The sequence below is a fragment of the Panthera tigris genome, chromosome F3 (genome assembly GCF_018350195.1).
Source record: "Panthera tigris isolate Pti1 chromosome F3, P.tigris_Pti1_mat1.1, whole genome shotgun sequence".
In the NCBI taxonomy this organism is placed as follows: domain Eukaryota; kingdom Metazoa; phylum Chordata; class Mammalia; order Carnivora; family Felidae; genus Panthera; species Panthera tigris.
The window spans coordinates 44937178-44955269 of NC_056678.1; the positions used below are offsets into that span (position 1 = coordinate 44937178).

General features: G+C 36.2%; 1 protein-coding gene across 3 annotated transcripts in view; it reads right to left on the reverse strand.

Annotated features, from left to right (window-relative positions):
• LOC102956603 (complement factor H-like) overlaps positions 1-18092 on the reverse strand; it is a 200018-nt gene that overhangs the window by 9952 nt on the left and 171974 nt on the right. For 2 of the 3 annotated variants that reach the window (XM_042976096.1, XM_042976095.1), the window contains exons 6-11: positions 8927-9109; positions 6925-7098; positions 5338-5514; positions 4101-4283; positions 3811-3993; positions 1126-1296 (exon numbers count right to left, since the gene is read on the reverse strand). In XM_042976096.1, coding sequence (XP_042832030.1) covers positions 1126-1296; positions 3811-3993; positions 4101-4283; positions 5338-5514; positions 6925-7098; positions 8927-9109 — 1071 coding nt within the window. The remainder of the gene's footprint in view (positions 1-1125; positions 1297-3810; positions 3994-4100; positions 4284-5337; positions 5515-6924; positions 7099-8926; positions 9110-18092) is intronic. The other variant, XM_042976088.1, reaches the window with a different exon arrangement.

Genomic DNA, 18092 nt, shown 5'->3' on the forward strand with positions numbered 1-18092 from the left:
CTTTTGGACCTCTCTATGATACCTACGTTTTGCTTTCTCCTGCCATGCGTTTATTTCCTTAAAGACCTTATGTGACTGTACTTTGGGAAGTCTCCTGAGTCCTTCCAATTATCTGACACTTTGTATTCAATTCAGAGAAATTGTTGACGGAATAGAATTCATTCATGCTGACTAATATGGTCATATTTTCTATTTCTATCTTTAGACAGAAGCAGGAGTATTTTATATTTAATCAAAAGTTGTTTTCTTATTTCTGTTTTCATTATCTTGGCATATTTTTTCAATGTATTCTCAAGGATTTATTCTCTTCTATATCTGCTTGTTTAAGCATTTTTGTCCTAATAATCTTAATTTCTACTTCCTCTTGATACATTTTACCAGAGGTTGGTCTGGCAACTAAATCTCCGGCAGGTGCCATGTCTGCACTTTCCCTCTACCTTGATGGCACCAGTGGGTGCACTCCAGCCCAGGGCTCTCCTGTGGCTTCATCAAAGCCGGCGAGCGGGCCCCAGCCCCGCATTCTGCTGCCTCGCTACAGCTGGCCAGCATGCTCAGCCCACAGAGGGCACACTCCTTGATCCCCAGGCTCTAGTGGCCAGAGGGGCTTGCATTTCTGGGGCCTGCAACGCACTACAACAATCCGAGAGATAACTCTTGGTGGGCCACTACCTCCAGGGCACCACAAAGCAGCCTGAAACACAGCCCAGACTTTCTGGGGAAAAAGCCTAATTATCTGTCTTAGACCGGTAGCCTGAGGGGTGGACTTGAGATTTGCCGCACATCTGGGGGCCACCGAGGTGCTCTCAGGGAACGTGGACCAGGGGATGCCATCTTTGTGCTCTCCTCAGCCTCAAAGAAAACCAAATCACTATTTCTTAAAGATACCCGACCGGCATTAATTTGAGGCCATCAAGTTTCTGGGTGGGTTGTTTTATAGGGGACTGAAGCACTGATGCACTTAATATCTAGAAATGATGTTGTGGTTAGTTTCTAAATTCCCTTCCGGCTTCAAAGTTATTTGTAATAATAAATAGCTAAACATGTTTAAAAGATGCCCAAATACTGCTTTGGCAAGTTCGGAAGAAATAGAATAAGATTTTGAAAGTACTATAAACAAGAGCTTACCTGTGCAGGTTAGTTCAGGATCCCATCTTCCATTTATGCACGTTGAGTGTTTCTGTTCTGATTTTCCTCTACATTTGTAACTTATGTTCTCATTATGATCAAATTCGGTCTTAAATGGATTTACGTCACGTATAGTTAAGCTGTGTTTACACTTCCGAAGTTCATCTGTTGCTAGAAATGAAAATATTGCCTTGAAAAGACTACTTATAAGAATCAAAGCAGTTAATGCAGAACAATAGCTTAGACTCAATAGTATATCGAAATTAGAATTTAGGCCCGTAAGTCCCACCAACCAAGCCATTCCTGATCATATTGCATGTGATGGGCTATTTATTATGTCTGAACATAAGTCCCGTGTCCAGGCTTTGAAATTTCAGAGAAAATGTCTGCCATAAATACAGCCTGGATGTTGGGGATTAGAAAGGCATTAAGAGGCTCACTTTTTTGGATGATTTACACACTAAACAGTCATCACCTGGTTAAATTTGGTCTCCTATTTATCTGTGGAAATAGAATATATGAAGCTGATAGTTTAAATATCAGAAAATATTTTTGTTTCAGAAAAATGAATCTATTTTTTCACTTAGGGTAATTTAAAAAAAAATTTTTTTTAATGTTTATTTAATTTTGAGACAGGGAGAGACAGCATGAACGGGGGAGGGTCAGAGAGAGAGTGAGACACAGAATCTGAAACAGGCTCCAGGCTCTGAGATGTCAGCAGAGAGCCTGACGCGGGGCTTGAACTCACTGACCGTGAGTTCATGACCTGAACCAAAGTCGGATGCTTAACCGACTGAGCCACCCAGGTGCCCCTTCACTTAGGGTAATTTAATAAACACATCTAAGATGTATTATGTAAAATGTGAACACTTAAGCAGATCTTTTGCATGATCACTAAAATGGGACAAATACTTGGACTAAGAAATTGGGTGCTTCAAGTCACAAACTGTTTACTGTATATACTCTTCCAATCTTTGAAATACTATTTTATACATCAGGTCAACCTATAATTCAATAATATTGTAAGAGTCAATTTTGTTGACTCTAATACGAGTATAACAACTTTTTATACAACTACATAGTTCAAAAATTCAATGCAGCCCGGAGTACTTTGTCAAGCTGATAAAATGTCAATTGATGTAGGTCTTTGGATTTTTTAATAAGTGCCCAAAGAAGTAATGATTTTGTAATACAATAAAAAATAATACAAAGGGGAATAATTCAAAACACACTAGAGGCTGAAAATAAATTCTGGTTTTAGGGCTTGTCCTCAGTGTTGAGGAAGAGAAAACAAAGTTTTCTGCAGGTGATAGTAACTCACCCATAGTCAAAAGGAGTGGTAGTGGGTGTTGTCATGGTCCTGTGATTGACTGGTTTCTGAAAGAAGTTCCTTGATTCTTACGAGAAAATAAACATTTTGAGAAGAGTGAAAAGCTAGACTAGCTAGAGGTACAAAATCAACACTGAGAGGAGAAAATTGGAGTAAGGTCTATGATAGTTAAAAGTGGATTATGGTAAACTTGAAGATAGGTCGAAGATTAACCTTGGAAAGGCAAATCTGAGATCTAAAAAGACTAATAAATGAAATAGATGTTTTAGTATAAGAGTGAAAAGTTGAGAGTTTTCATGCCTGTTACAACCTTGGGTTTTCCCCCATATAAAATGAGGGGAAATCGTTTGTGGAGATAGAAGAGGACAAAGATGAAATTTGGTCTTGAAAGACTGGCAATACTTCTCATGGGAATGTGTCTAGCAAAAATGTAAGGATTAAAAAGCAACAAAACCTAATGGTTCATTCAACAAACTCCTATTTCATGTCTGCTGTATGTTCACCAGTCCTTTGTATATTGGGAATACATCGTGAACAAAACAGGTGTCAATCTCTGCTCTCATGGAACTTGAGCCTAAGCCCTACCTTCTCCTTGGAACAATTAATGCCTAGACATCTGGTGAATAAGTAAGATTGGACATCCAGGACTGTCTTTGAATGTAGGACCCAAGAAAACTGTAGGAAAGAACTCATTCCAAGGGAAAAAGGAAAAGGGCCCCCAATATTTTCCCAGCTAGTCATCAAAGACTTGGTCATCCAAAGGTCAGGATGATGCACGTACATCAACCAGAGTGAAGTCCAACAATCAGGTTTGTTTCCTGGCCCCACCCTGACTGCCTCCTTTGACTGACTTATACTGCGAACCCAGAGGGTCTGCAGCTCACCCACCCTTTGGCACATCAACTTCTTGCTGCCGCATTTGAAACAGACTGAGAAATGCTTAGAAGCTTTGAGAGAGGCAAGATTCCTATAGGGATGTAGCAAGTGGGCACTTTCTTGACACTGTCTGTTTTCCAGGGCCTGAAAACAAGAGTGCCGCGTAAAATGAAAATGGGATTTATGCAAATATGCTTCTATTTTCCTGGCGATTAATACTCAGATTTAAATCATATGAATAACTGTAAGTAAAATTTAGCTTCACACTTAAAAAGCATGTTAATTTCAGGGATAGAAAGGGTGATCAGACTCTCTTGCTAGTTTATATTTTTCCTTTGTAGATGATAAGCAATCATTATAATTTAAGACCTGACATTTTCAAGCATATATCTAAATTTCAAAACTATGTTTGCAAATACAGTTTGTACAATAAAAATATTACATTTCATTGACCGTCTATTTGAGAAGGGTCTTCTCACCAATGCACTGAGGAAGTTGGGTCCACGATCCACTTATACATGTAATTGATTTCTGTCCAATCATTGTGAATCCTTCTCTGCAATTGAACTCCACTGAATCTCCATGGTGATAGGGAGGGTTAGAAGTCTGAACAGCGTAGCCATAATTAAGTTCTGGTATATCTCCACATGTAGTCTCCACCTCTGTGAAAATTTCAGAAAAATATGTTTACTTATAAAATACAATTTATGTGTTTCTATAAATATAAAAGGTTGGTTTATTTTAAATATGAATATATTTTATACATTACCAATACAAATAGGCAAGTCTGTCCACCGTCCATCAACACACTGAATTTTATTAAAACCCTTCATCAGAAATCTAGGATTGCACACATATTCCACCAAATCGTTGTGTTCATAGTTTTCTTTCTGTGTTTCTTTAACTTTCCCATTAAGGAGTTGAGGAGGTGGAGAACACCTTTTTGTTTGCTCTACAGGAGAAATAATGTGTAAATAATGATCAAATTACCTATTTCACAACTTAAAAAACAATAAAATGGAGAGTTTTTTCTTTAATTTATATTATTTATAATGTACTTTATTATAGCCTTCTTAAGCAATGAAAAACAAATAGTGCTTAAACAAGAAACATGTTTCCCAGTTCTTTTTTCAAAATTATTATTTTAGAAAGAGAGATAGAGGATAAGAAGGGAGAGGAGAAAGAGACAGAGTGAGAATCTTAAGCAGGCTCTATATGTTCAGCATGGAACCCGACATGGGGTCGATCCCATGACCCAGGGATCATGACCTGAGCTGAAATCAGGATTCAGATGCTCAACCAACTGAGCCACCCAGGCACCGCAACCCAGTACTGTTAATTACACTGAACTAGTATATTGGAAGTATATTGAAACCCAGAAAACATGTTTAATAATCTAGATATTCTAGAGATGTATGCAAACCAATTAATAAATATGGTCATGTAAATGTTAACAATATTCATATGCCATGGAAAAAGTTTATCAAAACTGTTTGAAAAAAAAGTCATCATTTGAGGCTAGCATTTTATCAACATATTTTAACTTTGGTTAAGACATACATGTGATTGAATGGACTGAATTAACTATACATTGCTTGAATATTGTTTAGACACTCGATGAAGGTTGAGGGAAGGCCCATGCCATACCAAGTGTCCAGTATTAACAGTGGAATTGTAGTCAAAAGGAAAAGTAACAAACATTAAGGCATAACACATGTATCTATGGCTATTACCACTACATACATCATACTCTGGTTTCTCTTCACATCGTGTAAATCTTTGGCCTTTTACCACTACATATTTCAAGAAACAAGTGGAGATTAATTTCTTAAATAAGAAAATCTGAGATATCTACTACCCAACACATGTCCTGGCTTAATGAATTAGATTACAGACACACACACTTGAAGCCAACAGAAAATTAAGCGTGAGAGAAACAAAAACATAAAAATGTTGGTTTCAAAAATCCTATTTCTTGTTGTAGCAATTAGAAGATAAATATTCACCTTTACACGTTGGAAGATTAGGGGACCATCCAAAGTCGTAACACTGAACTGAATCTGGTCCAACTCTTTTAAGTCTTTGTCTGCAGAAGAATTTCAACACATCTCCGACTCTATATTTGTCTTTTTTGGGCTGAGTATTTAAGTTATCTTCTATTTCAGGAATCTTGCATTCTATTTCTATAAAAATGTTCAAATAATTTGGTGAGAATATAAAATTAATCATTGGCAAAGTAAATTTTATATGTGTCGTATAAAAATGAGGTGCTGGGTACTGCTTATACAGAGGAGCCACAGAAAATTTTACATATTAGGTTTTCTACGCCCTCTAAATTCATAGGGGACCCTGAGAAATATTAAGGCATTGAAGAGCAACATATGTACCCTGAAAATGTATTTGGAAGGTCAACTTGCTTGCACTGGATCTGATTTTATAACTGACATTTATAAAATAAATGCTATATTATTTTGTACTCCCAAAACAGAAACATATTCTTTCACATTAAAAAAAAAAACCCCTGATGCTACATTTTCAAAATTGCACTAAATAAGATTAGGATTTTGTTTAATGTAAATATAATTGGACAACCAGAACACTAGGAGACATTTCTAACAGTTTCTAAGAAACTATTAAAATAGCTTAATTTATATTGATTATATTATATTAGTACAGAAACCAAACTGAAAAATGAAACAAAATAAGGAACCATGTTCAAAGCCAAATAGTTAGGCATATTCTAGGCATCCTCAGTATTTATGTAATACCCAATTATCTATTCTTATTAAACCTTTATACTATCTATTAAGAAATTATTGATTATTCTGATTCAATTTACGAATGTGTAAAATTATCCCTTCAAATTTGTCAAGTTTGTGACATTCGTGACATTCCCAAATAAAAATAAGCTAAATTCCTAAAATAAAGAGCTTCTCTCAGGGTCTGCAGAAATTAACACTCAAGGCAGAAGGTGTAAAAGCAGAAACTCAGGAGCAAAATAGCTGAGGAAATTGTAAGAAACTACAATTTTGGTTTTCTTATAGCATACACTCAAAGAACCCAGTTTTAAATAATATGATACCTTGCATTTAGAATAACAAACAAAATTATTCTTTGTTTATAAACCTATCATGTATATGGCCCATAGGAAACACTGTGTTAAAGAGAGATAATGGTCCTTGGGCTTTCAAACACCCTCTTCTCCCAGGTTACAGTAAATCAGAAGAAGACACCTTGATTTTAATCATGACTTCTTAAAACTTAATTAATTAATTATTTTTAGATGATTATTTGTTTTTGAGAGAGAGAGAGACAGAGTGTGAGTAGGAGAGGTGGAGAGAGAGAATGAGACACAGAATCTGAAGCAGGCTTCAGGCTCTGAACTGTCAGCATAGAGCCCCACATGGGGCTTACACCCGAGAACTGTGAGATCAGGACCTGAGCCAAAGTCTGAGGTTCAACCCACTGAGCGACCCAGATGCCCCCAAAATGACTTTAAATAATGCAAATTTGTTCAAATTGGGATATCTTAAACACGTTTTGGTAATTTTGTTAGTCCTGAAAAAAAAAATACCTGGAAAAATGGTACTTACCATAACATACTGATTTATGAGACCAACCATCGTTACCACACACTATTGAACCTGCGCGCCCATCTTGGCTTTCGTATCCATCGTGGCATTCATAGTCCAACTTGTCATTGAGTTTAAACCACGTGCCACTGCTTTTGGCTTTGGCATTCTCAAATACTGGCATGTCACAAGATTCTAATGCATAACAGAATTGAAGATTTCAATTCTAATATTATTTAATGGACGATGTAATTAAGTCTCATCCCAAGGAGGTAAAAAAAACCTTTATCAATTAGCTTGTGCTAGTAAATTCAGTATCATATTAAATTAAGAATACCAGTGATAAATCATTGTCTTCAAAGTTACTCGAAATGAAAAAATATGTTTCTACACAGCATTTTCCTTATCACTTAAACACTCTGAAAAAATTTTTCTACAAACACTTTTCTCAATCAGTTATACTTATGTGTTTATGCCATGCTTGTAATCAAATAGGCCATTACAGGTGCATCATATTTTAACTAGCAGAGAGGAATAGGATTTGGTGAACTAAGATGCCACATTCACTAGCAAGGTGACAAATATTCCAGACAAAACTGGATCAGTTGAATACGATTGGTTTTCAAAAATGCAAGTAAATTTTTAAACATTCTATAAAACTCTACTTTAAAACATCATAATTTCTAAAGCTCACATGCTGATTTTCTTCCCCAAATATTTTCCTAATGGCTGTTCATTTTTCTAAACTTACCAAGATTGAATGGAGAGATAACTATTTTTATTATTAGTTATAAGACAGTAAAATGTTAAAAGTTTTAATTTTTGCTACAGTGTGTTCATAAAGATTAGGTAATTCATCTCAAATTTTATGCTGTGTTACAGAGCCAGCTACCTTAAAGCTTTAAAAAACAAAGCAAAACTATACTAGTGAAGAGAGACAGTGTGTTTCTCTTCCATAGTAAGTATTACAATGGATAACTAACTAACATTCAGTATAAAATGACTTTATATGGGAGCCACTTTTATCATTTTTTTTTTTTGTGGCTAGTGCCCATAGTAAGCATGGACATTGAAAAAAATAAGGAAATGAAAACAGTACAAATGGATAATCAAATATCCACTTCCTTTAAAGTGAATATGTAAATATCGGTTCAAAACTATCAGTGTGTAGCTTTGGAGTATAAGATAAACTGAGGAAACTGTTCATAGAAATCTTCATAAACATCCAGGGACAGGGAAATGTTTCAACACAGCTGTATTTGGCACCATCTAGCAGTATTCCTTCTCCACTAACTAGATGTTTATGAACATTTTCTAAAGGAGAGGATTTTTAAAGTGGGCTACCCTGGAATGTCAACCATAAAACTCCATACTTTAATTAAAATTCTGCACTATGGACCCACATCTTCACTTACAAACATTACTTTCATGTCTAGAAACAAAGATTCTGTCATCAAAGTCTGATCACCTAAAAGCAGGAATAGGCACAAATATATTTTGCCAGCCAAAAATAAGTGAGTTTCCAGGAGAATACACATAAGGCTCCCTAACTCGTTTCCAAACCACAGGATATTTTAAAGTGGAAAATAACAGGGGCGCCTGGGTGGCTCAGTCGGTTGAGCGGCCGACTTCAGCTCAGGTCATGATCTCATTGTCCGTGAGTTCGAGCCCCGCGTCGGGCTCTGTGCTGACCGCTCAGAGCCTGGAGCCTGTTTTGGATTTTGTGTCTCCCTCTTTCTGCCCCTCCCCTGTTCATGCTCTGTCTCTCTCTGTCTCAAAAATAAATAAACGTTAAAAAAAAAATTTTTTTTTAAATAAAGTGGAAAATAACGTAAACTGAATGATGTCCTGCTACTACACTGTATAAGTGATTACTCTTAAAGGCAAAAAATTACATCTGTTTTCATTTATCTTTTCAAATGGGAATCATGTCAACCCCTCCCCCCAGAAAAGAATTAACTTAGAGTAAACTTTTGTTCAATAGCCATCAGCATAATGAATAGGAACATAATAAATTACTCACTAATACATGTGGGTTGAGGTGACCATCCACTTTCCAGACATGTAACCTGTCCTGAAGTTTTACCATCTGGTGTTACATATCCTGGTTTACATTGATACTGTGTTTCTTTATTTAAGGAATATGTAGGTTCATATTCAGAAAAAAATCCATTTTCAATTGTTATCTCTGATTTTGAACATGTTTCTGAAAGGCAGAAAGTATAAGGAAAAGCGAAGCATATAAATAAACATTTTTATAAAGATTCACTGTAACAACACAAAAATAAGGAGTCATTTACAAATGAAAACCGGGAAAAATCTGAATCATCCAAATTCCTGGGACAGAAAAAGTAAGCGACAAAGATACTAAATCAAAATAGTTCATTAATTTTTTTCTCTTTGGAATGAAGCGACATTTAGAATACCCAGAATCCCTACTAGGAAATTATTATGAATCTGTTTGTCTAATGGATCTGGAATCCTGCAGTGTGTCAGAGGTGTACCGGCAATAGGTCCTTTCCAGGCACTTGTTTTAAATATTGCCAACGCGGGGTCTCCTAAGCAACTCCAGTACTCAATTGGGGTATCTGAGATCAGGTGACGATCTCAGAGAAACTGCCACCATAGCTACCACAACTCTGAGAATCTGCAATGTTTGTCATCATAATTGGGTGCTTAAAACCATATGGATACGTGGAGTTCAATGAGTATGACACAGATCAGCACGTTCCTTCATGTTCTGAGACCAAAATGATGATTCCTCAAATTATGTGTAACGTGACTTGAAACAATAAACAAGACTTCTGTCATTTACAAAGTCTTCACAAAGTTCAGCTTTAGTTTTTAAATAACCCATGGATAAAGAAGAAATCAAAAGAGAAAATATGAGCTATATATTTTTTCATAATTGGTAATTTTATTCCTTCACTTGGGGTGCCTAGTACACTGGAAATGGGATACTAGGAATATTAAACACTCAGGATAAGGAGTAAAGTACATAATCTTATTTATTTATTAAAAAAATTTTTTTAAGTTTTTTTTGAGAGAGAGAGGGAGACAAGAGTGTGAGCGGGGGAGAGTCAGAGAGAGGGAGACACAGAATCTGATGCACGTTCCAGGCTCTGGGCTGTCAGCACAGAGACAAATGTGGGACTTGAACTCCCATACCATGAGATCATGACCTGAGCCAGAGTTGGATGCTTAATCACTGAGCAACCCAGATGCCCCTGTAATCTTTTTTTAAAAACATTAAATCTTTTGAATTGAATTATAAGAAAAATATTTTACATGAAAGTTTGTGAGATGATAACATAGTCTGAGAGGAAATTTTACTGTTATATACATATAATAGAAAAGAATACAGAATGAAAATCAATCTTCAGAAAAAGAAAAGCAAACAAAACCCAACATACATATAAATTTGAAAAAACATAATAGTGTTAGTGAGATGATGGAATAGGGTGTTTTGTTTACACATTATTTGATTTATTTCTGTTCTAATCTTTAGTATTTCCTCCCTTCTTCTAAATTTGGGCTTAGTTTGCTCTTTTTCTAGTTCCTTGAGCTATAAATTTAGGTTGTTTATATACAATCTGCTATGTCAAGCTAAATTTTTTATGTTTATTTGTTTATTTTGAGAGAGAGAGAGCGCACACACACACACACACACAAGTGCACATGTGCAAGCAAGGCAGGGGGGGGGGGATAGGGGGAGAGGGAGGGGGAGAGGGAGAGGGAGAGGGAGAGGGAGAGGGAGAGGGAGAGGGAGAGGGAGAGGGAGAGGGAGAGGGAGAGGGAGAGAGAGAGAAACCCAAGCAGGCTCTGTGCTGTCAGCTCAGAGTCCTACTGCGATGCTTGATCTCAAGAACCCAATCGTGAGATCATGATGTGACTCAAAATCAAGAGTTGAACACAAAACTAACTGATGGAGCCACCCAGGCGCCCTGATCTTCTTTGTTAATGTAGACATTTATCATTAAAAATTTCCCTCTTTGCACGGCTTTTGCAACATCTCTGAATTTTGTTACACTGTTTTTGTTTTTATTTGTCTCAAAATATTTTTAAAAATTCTCTTGCTCTTTCCTCTTTGACCCTATTGTTGCTTGAGAGTGTATTTTCTTTCCACCTATTTGTGAATTTTCCCATTCTAGTTTTACCCCATTGTGACTGAAAAAGATAGTGCATACAATCTTTCATGTGCAGCAGAATGTACTCTTTCACTGTTAGGTTGAAAATTCCATATATATCTATTAGGTCCAAAAATATTTATATTGTGGTTTAGTTCTTCAACTTCTTTCTTGCCTTTCTGTGTTGTATTTATTGTTCCAAGGGAGGTATTAAAGTCTCCTAATATTACTGTATTGCTGTCAATTTCTCCTCTTCACATCTGTCCATATTGCTTTATATATTTATGAATTCCAATGTTGGTTCCACGTCTGTTGAAAATTGTTACCATTTTCCTGATGAATGGACTCATTATTATTATATAACGATCTTCTTCATCTCTAGAGACAGTTTTAGATTAAGTCAGTTATTTTTTCTGATAGAAGTATAATCACTCCATCATTCTTTGGTTGCCATTTGCATGAAATATCTTCTTCCATTCCTTCACTTTAGCCTATTGTGTCTTTAAATCTAAAGTGATTTCTTGGTTATTTTATTTTAAATCATTCAGGTACTCATTCCTTTTAATAGGTAAATTTAAATGATGTATATTTAAGGAATTACTGGTAGGTGAACACTTACTATTAACATGTGGCTAACTGTCTTCTGTTTTGCATCTGTTTTTTTCAATTTGCTCCTCTTTTGATGACTTCCTTTGTTATTTGATTATAGTTTACAGTTATTTACTTTGATTCTTATTATCCAGTACATTAGATCTCCAGAATTATTTATAACTGAAGGCTTACACTCTTGGACCAGCATCCACACCCACCACCGGTACAGAACTTCCATTCTACATTCTGCTTCTATGAATTTGATGTTTTCTTTTTTCTTTTTTGATTTCATATAGAAGTTTTATCATGAAGTATTTGCTATCTCTGGATTATTACACTTAACGTATTGTCCTCTAGGTTCAACCATGTTGTTGTGAATATCAAGATTTTCTTCTTTCTCATGGGTGAATAATATTCTAGTGTGTGTGTGTGTGTGTGTGTGTGTATACATATTATATATATATATATATATATATACACCTTCCTTATCCATTCATTTATCAGTGGATCCTAAGCAGGGTCCATTCCAAGCTCCACATGGGACTTGATCTCAAGACCGAGATCATGACCTGAGCTGAATCAAGAGTCTGATGCTTAACCAACTGAGCCACCCAGGAGCCATGTTCCTCAGTCTTGAATGTCCTCCTCCCTGGCATCCTTATTTCCATGACTCCCATCCAACCTTCAAAGCCTACCCAAGATGCCATCGTGACCCTGACAGATTTGGCTCTCTTCATTCCACCTCTTACAAACAAACTCCCCAACCCAATCCCACTCCAGACTCTCATTCCAACTTGGAATTCTTGTCTCCTCTAAATGATCCTGTAGTCTCTCTTTTGCTTGCCTCCATCACAATGCTTTATATAGTAAAATACAATATGTTGATGAAATACAATAATCATTCCTTTTGTTTTCCCCACTAAATGGCCTTTTGGTAAATGCTAGTCCTAATGCCTGGCACTTAGCAGGCACTTAGCAGTCACTTAAAAAGTGACCATTGGATGGGCAAATAAACGAATGAAAGAATGAATGGATGAATATGAAGCTCTTTTGGAACCTTTCCATTATATCTGCAGATTGCAGGCAACCCATGGGAAGAGCACAATGGACGGTAACCAATATAAAAGGTAAGACATGAGAACACATGTGCAGTGATCTCAAAGCTCTACTGCATGAACCCAAGAAACTCTGCTATCTGTAACTCCATTGTACCTCTTGACTACATGTCTTAATTTTGAATTTATGCCATAATTTTGAAGTCAGGAATCATTTTAATTTTGTTCAAAAAGGCTTTTGGGAGCCTTTGAAGGAACAATTCTATAATCACTTTCCTATCTATTACATTTTTGGTCAACATGGTTTGAGAAAATTGGCTCTCTCAGTTAAAATGTCCAAACACATAAAAGTACTCTTTCAAATATTTTTACCCCTTTCCTTTTGTTCTTTTTTTGTGATTTTTTCCTAAAATATAGCACTTTTTACCTCAATTACATCATCTCTTATTTATGCACCATATTCTGAAACTAAAGTTGTTAAGATATGGGTAAAGTACCTATCAGGTAAGTGAGCACAGGATAGACTGGTTGGGAAAATCTTACATCCTGCATTGGTAGGGGATGGTGTGTGGGGTGAGGGGGGAGGCATAACTGGGATGAAGGAAAAGTGCAAAGGTTGTAGAACAATGAGGGATTGAGCAAAGAAAAGTGGATCAATGTAGACTTTGGCAGAAGCCCTAGCAATCAAAGGCCAAAGATGAAGAACCTACTAATTTATGTGTCATTGGGGGACTTAGTTTCAGCTAAGAACAATTTCAGCAATACTTAGTAATTCAGTTCTAGTTTAACATTATATGCAGGCAGGAGAGTAGCATATGGATTCTCTAGATATGTCTACATTAAAAATAAGGCTTGCTGTGGCACACCTCTCCCTCTTGTGACACTACTGGGGCATCTGCTCTGACCCTTCGCATGGCGCTCACTGTCAACTTTCACCCATCAGATCTCCCCTCCCCAGGGCCACCTCACCTTCCAGAGTTCCTTAGTCCCCTTCTTCACCTTCATCATCCATTTCTACCTTTCCTCACTGAAATTGTAATAGAGAACTTTTCAGCTTATAATGATTCACAGTAAACTGCAGTAAATACGATTGGATTTTACTATTCTAAAGTATTTATTCACAGTGTTTGTTATTCCACATAAATTTCAGGTTTGTTGAATCTAGTAATATCAATACATTTCTTTTTTTCTTTTTTAAAAAACATTTTCTTTTTTCTTTTTTTAAAATAGAATTTATTTTTTTAATGTTCATTTATTTATTTTGAGAGAGTGCAAACAGTGGAGGGGGAGAGGGGGAGAGGGGGAGAGGGGGGGAGGGGGGAGAGGGGGAGGGAGGGAGAGGGGGAGAGAGAGAGAGAGAGAGAGAGAGAGAGAATCCCAAGCTGGCTCCCAGGTGTCAGCACAGAGCCTGCTGTGGGGCTCAATGACACAAACTGTGAGATCATGACCTGAGCTAAAATCAAGAGTCGGATGCCTAACCTACGGAGCCACCCAGGTGCCCCTACTACATTTCAAAGAAGAGAGGATACTGAAGGCAGTTGGGCCACTGCACAACTTTAAATCACACCATATAGGTAAACATCACACAACTATTTCTAAAAACTGGAGTTTTCTTGACAGCAGAAGGCGAATTCCTATTTATCATATTGGCATTGAAACACAGGGTTCGGGATTAAACGCCACTACCTCAAGTTTTCTGGATTACATAACTATGTATAACATTCATACACATCTTTATAAAATAGTACTTTTAATTAATTTATAAATAATTCTTACGATTGATAATGTCAATTTTTTTTTCCATTTGAGGGTTAACTCTAAAATTGGAAACCATCTTGTACTTGAAACAATATACAAAAAATTGTTTTACTTTGTTTTCTGATAGAAGAGAATCTCTCTAACTTTGATCTATATTTTAGGTCCTGAAAGATTATTTTTGGCCCTTGAAACCTCCAGAATTAGGTAACACCCACATCTCATGAAAACTTATTTTAATTTCTCTTTCTGATAGTTCATTATTAGTGTTCAGAAATACAGCAGATTTTTGTATATTGATTTTGTATCCTACAACTTTACTGAATTCATTTATTAATTCTAACAGGTTTTGTTGTTGTTGTTGTTGTTGTTGTGGAGTCTTTAGTGTTTTCCCTAAAGAATACATCATATGCACACAGAGCTAATTTTACTTCTTTATTTATTTTTTATTTTTATGTTTTACATTTATTTATTTTTGAGAGACAGAGAGAGACAGAGCACAAGTCGGGGAGGGGCAGAGAGAGAATGAGACACAGAATCTGAAGCAGGCTCCAGGCTCTGAGCTGTCAGCACAGCACCCAATGTGGGGCTCGAACCCACGAACCGTGAGATCATGACCTGAGCATAAGTCGGACGCTTAACGGACTGAGTCACCCAGGTGCCTCTTTACTTCTTTATTTCTTACTTGGATACATTTTATTTCCCTTTTTCAACACTGATGAGAGTGGGTATCTTTGTATTTTTCCTGACCCTTGAGGAAAGCTTTTAGCTTTTCATCAAATGTGATGTTAGTTATGGGCTTTTTATTTATGGTCTTCATTATGTTGATGTACATTTCTTCAATACCTAATTGTTGTCAGTTTTTATCATAAATGGATGTTGAATTGTGTCAAATGCTTTTTGTGTATCTATCTGGATGATTATATGATTTTTACCTTTAATTTTGTTAATGTGCTATATCATATTACTGATTTAAATCTGTTGAATCACCCTTGAGTCCCATAGATAAACCCAACTTCATCATGGTGTGTGAATCTTTTAATGTGCTATTGAATTCAGTTTGTTAACATTTTGTTGAGCATTTCAATATTTATGTTTATCAGTGATGTCGGGTATAATTTTTTTTGTAGCATCCTTGTCTGGTTTTGGTATTAAAGGTAATCTATTTTTGGAAGTGCTCTCCCTCAAAATTTTGGAGTTTTTAAATAAAAATTGGTATTAAATCTTCTGTTAATTACCAGTGAATACTTCTGGTCCCAGACTTTTCTTTGAGGAGATATATTAAATTAATTATTCAGTGTTGTTACTTGTTACTGGTTTGTTCAGATTTTCCATTTCTTAATGATTTTGTCTTGTCAGTTTTATATTTCCAGGAACTTATCCATTCTCTGTCATCCAATTTGTCAGTGTGTAATCATTTATGGTGGTCTCTTATGAACATTTGCATTTCTGTGATATCAGTTGAATATCTTCAATTTCATTTCTATTTTATTTATGCGATCTCTCTTTTTAATTAGTTAATCAGCTTAGGTTTGTCAATTTTGTCTACATTTTGAAAAAGGTAGGTATCTATTTTGTTGACTTTTTGGTCTTTATTTCATATATTTCTGCTCTGATTTGTTATTTCCTTCTTTCTGCTAATTTTAGGCTTAGTTTTTTCTTCTTTTCCAAGTTTTTTAATGAAAAAAATTTCATTTTATTTGTTAGACAGACATCACAAGTCAGGGTAGGGAGGGGTAGGAGAGAGAGAATCTGAAACAGTCTCTACCCTCACGTGCGGAGCACTATGTGGGGTACAAGCCCATGATCCTGGATCATCGCCTGAGCAGAAATCAAGAGTTGGACACTCAACCAACTCAGCTACCCAGGTACCCCCTTCTTTTACTAGCTTTTTGATGTATACAGTTTGATTGTATATTTGAGATCATTTATTTTTTTACTGTAGGCACGTATTACTAGAAACACCTCCCACAGAAGTGCCTTTGTATGTGAAGCAGGTTTTTCTTTCTTGTTGCTTTCAAAATTCTTTGTACTGTATTTTTTTTCTAGATTGACTGTATGTATGTATGTATTTAAGTTTTCATTTTAACACCGGTTGGCTGACATACAGTGTTATATTAGTTTCAGGTATGCAGTATAGTGATTCAACAATTCCATACATCACCTAGTGCTCATAGTGACAAGGATACTCTTTCATCTCCATCACCTATTTCACCCATCCCCTCTGCCCGCTTTCTCCCCTCTGGTAACTATCATATTGTTCTCTACACTTAAGACACTGAAGAGCCTTTTTTTTTTTTTTTTTTTTGGTCTCTCTCTCTCTCTCTCTCTCTCTCTCTCAAATTTCCTCCCTTTGCTCATTTGTTTTGTTTCTTAAATCCCACATATGACTGAAATCATATGGTAATTGTCTTTCTCTCACAGACTTATTTTGCCTAGCATTATACTGTCTAGTCCATCCAAGTTGTTGCAAATGGCAAGATTTCATTCTTTTTTATGGCTGAATAACAGTCCATTTATCTTTATCTATTCACCAATTGGTAGACACTTAGGCTGCTTCCATATCTTGGTTATTGCAAATAATGCTGCAATAAAGATAGGGGTGCGTGTATCCCTTTGAATTAGTGCTTTTGTATTCTTTGGGTAAATACCCAGGAGTGTGATTGCTGGATATTACAGCAATTCTATTTTTTACCTTTTGAGGAACCTCCATACTATTTTCCAGAGATGCTGCACCAGTTTGGATTCTTGCCAACAGTGCAAGAGGGTACCCCTTTCTCCACATCCTCACCAACACCTGTGAGGTGACATCTTATTGTTTTTTCGGTTTGTATTTCTCTGATGATAAGTGCTAATGAGTATCATTCATGTGTCTATTGCCCATCTGTATGTCTTCTTTGGAGCAATATCCGTTCATGTCTTCTACCCATTTTTCATTGGATTATCAGGTTTTGGGGTGTTGAGTTTTAGAAGTTCTTTACATATTATGGATACTACCCTTTACCAGACATGTCATTTGTAAATATCATCTCCCATTCCATAGGTTGCCTTTTAGTTCTGTTGATTGCTTCCTTTGTTGTGCAGAAGCTTTGTAGTTTAATGTAGTCCCAATAGTTTCTTCTTTTTTGCTTTTGTTTCCCTTGCCACGGGTGATCTATCTAGAAAGCTGTGGCTGATGTCAGAGAAGTGACTGCCTGTACTCTCTTCCAGGAATTTTTATAATTTCAGGTCTCACATATAGGTCTTTAATCCAGTTTGAATTTATTTTTGTGTATGGTGTAAGAAAGTGGTTCAGTTTCATTCTTTTGCATGTTGCTGTGGAGTTTCCCCAACATCGTTTGTTGAACAGAATGTCTTTTTCCCACTGGATATTCAATCCAGCTTTGTTAAAAATTAATTGAGTGTATAATTGTAGGTTTATTTCTGGGTTTTCCATTCAGTTCCATTGATCTATGTGTCTATTTCTGCCCCAGTACCATATGCTCTTGATCACTATCTCTGTAATATTAATTTGAAGTCCAGAATTATGATGCCTCCAGCTTTGCTTTTCTTTTTCAAGATTGATTTGGCTAACCAGGGCCTTTTGTGGTTCCATACAAATTTTAGGCTTGTTTGTTCTAGGTCTATAAAAAATGTCGTTGGTATTTTGGTAGGGGTTGCA